Source organism: Callospermophilus lateralis, chromosome 2 (genome assembly GCF_048772815.1).
Source record: "Callospermophilus lateralis isolate mCalLat2 chromosome 2, mCalLat2.hap1, whole genome shotgun sequence".
Lineage (NCBI taxonomy): Eukaryota > Metazoa > Chordata > Mammalia > Rodentia > Sciuridae > Callospermophilus > Callospermophilus lateralis.
In genome coordinates, this window is record NC_135306.1 from 93,436,032 (window position 1) to 93,443,713 (window position 7,682).

The 7,682-nt window shown below is 34.4% G+C and overlaps 1 protein-coding gene across 1 annotated transcript in view; it reads right to left on the bottom strand.

The window, feature by feature from the left end:
• The window catches only part of LOC143391011 (beta-galactosidase-1-like protein 2), a 49,377-nt gene extending 42,450 nt beyond the window's left edge, over window positions 1-6,927 (bottom strand). Inside the window, exons 1-2 of the mRNA XM_077108153.1 lie at window positions 6,836-6,927; window positions 6,495-6,692 (exon numbers count right to left, since the gene is read on the bottom strand). Of these exons, the coding sequence (XP_076964268.1) occupies window positions 6,495-6,692; window positions 6,836-6,927 (290 nt within the window). The remainder of the gene's footprint in view (window positions 1-6,494; window positions 6,693-6,835) is intronic.
• Between the last annotated feature and the right edge of the window lie 755 nt (window positions 6,928-7,682).

Sequence of the window (7,682 nt, forward strand, 5' to 3'; positions counted from 1 at the left end):
GAAGGGGAGGAAAATGAAGAGGGGCATTGGTTGAGATTAAAAGAAAAATAAGAGGCATAATCAAATATGATGTGTGAAGCTTATTTTAAAAAAAGAAAAATGTTTGAAGTAATAGTGGTCAAGAATTTTTCAAAATTAATGTAGACATCAAGCATAGAGAACATCAAAAAACAATATGAAAAATCTAATCAGTACTGGGGGTATAGCCTCGTGGTAGAGAACATTTCTAGCTGAAATAAGACCCTGAGTTTGATCACCAGTACTCCCCTCAAAAATCTGTATCTAGGCATAACAAATATAAACTTTAGAAAACCAAACAAAGGAGAGAAGCCAGAGGAAAATGTATCTTACCTAAGAGACATCATAATTACATCAGACTTTTCTTCAGGAACAAGCAAGCAAGAAAAAACAGACTGAATAATATTTAAAGATTTGGAAAAAAAATAATCCTATCAAATGAAAAGTCTGTATCCAATAAAATATCCTTTAAAAGGTAAGAAGAGGGGGCTGGGGTTGTGGCTCAGTGGTAGAGTGCTCACCTAGCATGCACGAGGCACTGGGTTCAATCCTTAGCACCACGTAAATATAAAATAAAGATAATGTGTCCACCTAAAACTTAAGAATAAATATTTTTTTAAAAAAAGTTAAGAAGAAATAAAGACTTTCTAGGGTCAAAATCAAAACAAGAAAAAAATGAAACAAAAAAATGGAGAAAATTTGTAGATAGTAAACCTGCCTTGCAAAAACTGTTCTTTAAAAAAGCTCATCAGCCTTATATACTCATACACTGCTGGTGGGACTGCAAATTGGTGCAGCCAATATGGAAAGCAGTATGGAGATTTCTTGGAAAATTGGGAATGGAACCACCATTTGACCCAGCTATCCCTCTCCTCAGTCTATACCAATAGGACTTATAAATAGCATACTACAGGGACCCAGCCACATCAATGTTTACAGCAGCACAATTCACAATAGCTAAATTGTGGAACTAACCTAGATGCCCTTCAATGGATTAAAAAAAATGTGGCATATATACACAATTGAATATTACTCAGCAATAAAAGAGAATAAAATCATGGCATTTGCAGGTAAATGGATGGAGTTAGAGAAGATAAAGCTAAGCGAAGTTATCCAATCCCAAAAAAACAAATGCCAAATATTTTCTTTGATATAAGGTGGCTGATTCATAGTGGGATAGGGAGAGGGAGCATGGGAGGAACAGACTAACTTTAGAGAGGGCAGAGGGGTTCGAGGGGAAGGAAGGGGGCATGGGGTTATAAATGATGGTGGAATATGATAATCACTATTATCCAAACTACACGTATGAAGACACAAATTGGTGTGAATATACTTTGTATACAACCAGAGAAATGAAATGTTGTGCTCTATATGTGTAATAAGAATTGTTAACACATTCTGCTGTCATATATAAATTTAAAAAAATAAAAAGTTTATCAGCCTTAGAAGATCTCCCATATTCTTGGATAGGTAGAATTAATATTGTCAAAATTGCCATACTACCAAAAGCACTATACAGATTCAATGCAATTCCCATCAAAATTCCAATGATGTTCTTCATAGAAATAGAAAAGGCAGTCATTAAATTCATTTGGAAAAATAAGCCCAGAATAGTTAAAGCAATCCTTAGTGAGAAAAGCAAAGCAGGACGCATCACAATACCAGACGTTAAATTATACTACAGAGCTATAGTAACAAAAACAGCATGGTATTGGCATGAAAATAGACATGAAGACCAATGGAATAGAACAGAAGACAGAGAGACAAACCCACATAAATATTATCTCATACTAGACAAAATGCCAAAAACATACATTGGAGAAAAGATAGCCTCTTCAACAAATGGTGCTGGGAAAACTGGAAATCCATATGTAGTAAAATGAAATTTAACCCCTCTCTCTCTTCCTGAACAAAATTCAACTCAAAGTGGATCAAAGGCCTAGGAATTAGACTGAAAACCTTGGATCTGCAAGAAGAAAATGTATGCCTAACACTCTAACATATCAGCTCAGGAAATGACTTCATTAACAAGACTCCTAAAGTTCAAGAGTACAACCAAAAAACCAATAAGTGGGATGGCATCAAATTAAAAAGTTTCTTCACAGGAAAGGAAACCAACAAGAGTGTGAATACAGACTCTACAAAATGGGAGAAAAATCTTTTCCATCTACACCTCAAATAGGGTATTAATTTCCAGAATATATAAAGAACTCAAAAAACTTAACACACACACACACACACACACACACACACACACACACAATAACCCAATCAATAAAAGACGAAGGTACTGAACAGACCCTTCTCAAAAATAGAAATAGTCAAAAATATATGAAAAAAATGTTCAACATCTCTAGCAATTGCAAATTAAAGCTACACTGATATCTCATCTAACTCCAGTCAGAATGACAATATCACAAATACAAGTAACAATAAATGTTGGGGGAATAATAGTTATCCAGTAGATTAAACAAAGGGGAATGCAGGGAAGGGAGAAAAGTACAAAAAAGGAAAGACAGTGGAATGAATAGACATAATTTTCCTATGTACATATATGAATACACCATAGTGAATCTCACCATCATATAGATTCATAATAATAGGATCCTAATTAGAATAAGATATATTCCATGCTTGTATAATTATATCAAAATGAATTCTACTATCATGAATAACTAAAAAGAACAAATAAAACAAAAAAAGAATATAAGTAACAATAAATGTTAGTGAGAATGTGGGGAAAAAGGTATACATTGTTGGTAGGATGGCAAATTACTACAATCACTATGAAAGCAGTATGGAGATTCCTCAAAAAATGGAACCCTTATTTGACCCAGCTATCTCACTTCTCAGTATATATCCAAAGAATGTAAAATCAGCATACTAAAGTGACGCAGCCACATCAATGTTAACAGCAGCACGATTCATAATAGCTAAGCTGTGGAACCAACTCAGCTACCCTTCAGCAGATGAATAAATAAAGAAAATGTGGTCTATATACACAATGGAGTATTACTCAGGAATTAAGAAGAATAACTTTATAACATTTTCCAGTAAATGGATGGATCTGGAGACCATCTTGCTAAGTGAAATAAGCCAATTCCAAAAAAAAAAAAAAAAAAAAAAAAAAGGTCAAATGTTTTCTCTGATATGTGAAAGCTAACCCATAATAAGTGGTGGGGGGGCGGGTAGAAGTTCAGTATATTAGACAAAAGGGAATAAAAAGAAGAGAGGGGGACAGGAAAAGGGAAGACAGTAGAATGAATTCGAAATAATTTCCTATGTACATATATGAATTACATCACAGTGAATCTCACCATCATGTATATCCACAAAAATGGAGTCCTAAAAAGAATATGATATGTTCCATGCTTCTAATTATATCAAAATGGATTCTACTATCATGTATAACAAAAATAATCAATAAAAAACTATAAGAAACAAATGCTAAAAGTTCTTCTGAAAATTACAACACAATCAAGTCTCCAAAAAGCCTTACTCCTTAATGTATATATGCCTACAGACCATAAAAATACATAAGGCATTTAGAATTGCAAACAGAAATTGGTATATCCAATATTATATTTGGATATTTAAATATCCTCCATCAGTATTAGACATATCCAGCTGACAGAAAATCAATGAAGATATTGTTTAATTAAATTATATCAATTAAATGGACTGAATTACATATGTAGAATATTTTATACATCAACAGCACAAAATACATTCTTCTCAAGCTTACCTGGAACATTCACAAGACACATCACATTCTTGGTCACAAAAAAATACCTTGACAAATATAAAAGAATAGATGGACAAAATATACTCTTAAAGGTGTAGGAAGATTAAACAAGAAATCAGTAACAGAAAAAACTAGAGCGTCCAAAAATATTTGGAGATTAAACAGCATATTTCTAAATAACACATGGTCAAAGAAGTAGTGTCAAGAGAAATTAAAAACTATTTTGAAGTAAATATATAATCTATCTAAAGTAGTAATATATAAAAAAGCAGTGCATAAGAGGGAAATGCACTGAATACACATATTAGAAAAGAATATGACCTGAAATCAATGATTTACACTTAGAAGCTTTCTTATAAGTGTAAATACCATGTATAAAAAAAGAATCAATAAAAAACTATAAGAAACAAATGCTAAAAGTTCTTCTGAAAATAGCAAAAAAAAAATGGAGCTTTCCTACTAAGATCAGGATCAAGGCAAGGATTTTCCCTCCCACCACCGCCTCTTTGTCATTGAACTGAAAGTTCTGGAAACTATAATATGAAAAGTTGCAGAATATAAGGCTAATTAATATGCCTTAGAGAGTCAATTGCTTTCCCACATATTAGAAATGATCAAATGGACACTACATGACTTCAAGACTCACTGCAAAGCTATAGTAAAAGAACAGACAAATAGATTAATGCAGCAAAGATAATCTTTTCCATACTGGCATGGTGGTGCAAGCCTGAAATCTCAGTCCTATGGAGGTTGAGGCAGAAGGATCGCAAGTTGGAAATCAGTGTTGGCAACTCAGAGAGAACCTGTCTCAAAATAAAAAAATAAAAAGAACTGGGTTTTCTTATCAGTTTATATGAGCTTACTGTAAATTAAAGAAATTTGTTGCTTCATTAATAACAAAACAAAAGAACTCAGTATGCAGTACAGTGATACAGCACTCTGGGTTCAATCCCCAGTACCAGTATCCAAAAAAAAAAAAAAAAAAAAAAGGGTAGTCTTTTCAACAACTGAGCATCTAATATACAAGATAAAAGAATACAAACCGAGACAATACACTCTTCACAAAAATTAACTTAAAATAGAACATAGATCTAAAGTAAAATACAAAATTCTACAAAATAACAGGAGAAATCAAGATGACCTTGGATCTGGCAATGACTTTTTAGTATAAAAAGTCAATACCAATATAATCTTTGGTATTTACCCAAATGAGTTGAAGATTTACATCTACACAAAAACTGGCATGTGGGCTGGGGATGTGGCTCAAGCCGTAGCGCGCTCGCCTGGCATGCGTGCGGCCCGGGTTTGATCCTCAGCACCACATACAAACAAAGATGTTGTGTCCGCCAAAAACTAAAAAATAAATATTAAAATTCTCTCTTTCTCTCTCTCTCTCTCTCTCTCTCTCTCTCTCTCTCTCTTCCCCCTCTCTCACTCTCTCTTTAAAAAAAAAAAAAAAAAAAACTGGCATGCAGCATTATCCATAAAACTTAGAAGCAACCAAGATGTCCTTCAAGGAGAGAATGGATAAATAAACTAGCAAACTCAAAAAATGGAAATTAATTAAGACTAAAAAGAAATAAGGTATCAAACCATAAAAGGACATGGAGGAACTTCAAATGCATATTTCTAATTTTAAAAAAGCCATTCTGAAAAGACTACATAATATATGATTACAACCACATGACATCAGAAACAGTAAAGCTATAGGGACATTAAAAAAAAAAAGACCAGCTGTTGCCAAAAGTTCACAGGGAGGGAAGGATCAATGGGTAAGGACACACAGGATTTTTAGGACAGCAAACTGTTCTGTGTGATATTATAATGCTGGGTATACATCTTTATGCATTTGTCAAAACCCATAGAAGGTACAATGTCAAGAAAGAATCCTAAGGGGCTGGGATTGTGGCTTGGTGGCATAGCGCTTGCCTAGCATGTATGAAGTACTGGGTTGGATTCTCAGAACCACATATAAATAAATAAAACAAAGGTTATTTGACAACTTAAAAAATATTTTAAAAAAGAAAGAATTCTAATAAAAATTATAGGTGGTAAAGATGTATCAATGTAGGTTCATAGACTGTAACAAATGTACTATACAAAAGCAAACAAATAATGAGGGAGAAATGATGTGTAAAAGGAATTATGTCAGTCTGGAAGGGAAGTGTTTTAAAACATCATCTGTTAACACTTTCCAAATTAAACTCCAGATATTTTCCTTCTAAACCTGTATTTTAAAAATAGCTAAGCCACTGAAAAAGAATACACATACAAACAACAAAAATTATTTTCTTTAATTGATTACTTGCTAAGCCTTATTTTCAATGAATCCCATCTTCAAAGTCAAGACTTTGTGGAACAGTATCATACCCTGGGATTCAAAACTACAGGCCATGAGTCCAATGACAAGTAAAGTTATCTGAGGAGGCATGAGACCCATGCCTGAGACCCAGACATGATATTTTTTAATAGTTAGGGACAACATGGGCTACTGCCATTTGTACTTGCCACTGCCTCTGAAAGTTGGAATTCTGGGTCCAGGCCATAGTAACCCTGTTTAGACAGAAGCCTATCAGAAGAATTAGAGGATGCTCTACTTAACAAGAAATTTTCAGGATATCAAGAGGAGACTTGGATATTCTAACAACAAAGAAAGCCTAAAAAGGTCAATCTTTATGAATTCAGATGACAAGTTCTTAAATTAAAATAAATACTCAAAAAAAGTACTCACGTGATGAGGGTGTTGAAGCCACCTGCCTTCATCTTCAGCAAACGGTCTCTCCAATACTCCTTGGGCACCCGGAAATAGTGAATAGTGCCTGCTATGATCAGGAACGGAAAGCCTCCTAGTGTGAAGTTTGAGCCCTCAACTTTTAGACCTGACTTGCGGTTTTTCAGGTAGGAGGGGATCAGGTGACTTTGATTAATCCTATGAAGACAGAGAAGGTACATGAAATCCTAGAGATGTTACCATTTACATAGGTTGGGCAAATCAAGACCTTTTTTTCAGGGGCCCTAAGCATTCCTCCAATGGTAAGCAAAACCTCCCCAGTCCTCCTTTCTCAAACATACCTGGGTGACAGGCCTTGGCTGAGATGAGTTATCACTGAAAAGGCTGAAGCGAGGAACAGGATACATTCAAATCTCACCAGGAAGGGCCACATGCTAAACAGATAAGATATAATGAGGTCAAAGAGATATGGTGGGTTGGAGGAAGGAAGGAAGTTGCTTTGTAAAGAACATTGAATAGGGTGTAGAAGAAATTTCTCTAGAAAGAGGGTCCCAGTTCTTTTCTCTAACCTAAATTTTTCACTCTGTTACTGTGTATAATGATATTATAATATAATGATATTATACACAGTATAGTGTGTATATTTATATACACAATATATAATTATACACAATTATATACTGTGTATATAATTATTGAATTGCCAGAACATATTTTATCATTTATGTGGCCTGTGATTTTCTTTATGCTACTCGTAGAGCAAATACTCTTTCCTCTCTGTATCAATTTTTTACCAGTCCAGAGTGGACTGAATCAATATTGTATAGCAAGGACAAGAGGGCTGTGCCCATCTGGGAGGAGAAAAGCAGTATGCACAGGGCATAGTTGTTATTCCAGCACCCAAAGCATTGCCTAAATCATAGTAGATACTCAAGAATTTTTTTTAAAATGGTTGATGTCCATATTGTTTTTGCATTGCCAGGGATGGAACACAAGGAGGCCTTGAGAATGTTACAGCAAATGCTCTACCACTGAGGTACACACCCCCACCCCCAGTTATTTTTTAAAGTTTTTTATAAACATGTATCTATTGTATGTAGCAATTCAATATACAAGATTTCAGTACATGCACATAGTGTGCACTGATTCAATCCACTTTTTCCCCACCCCTTCACAAGCTCTCATAAT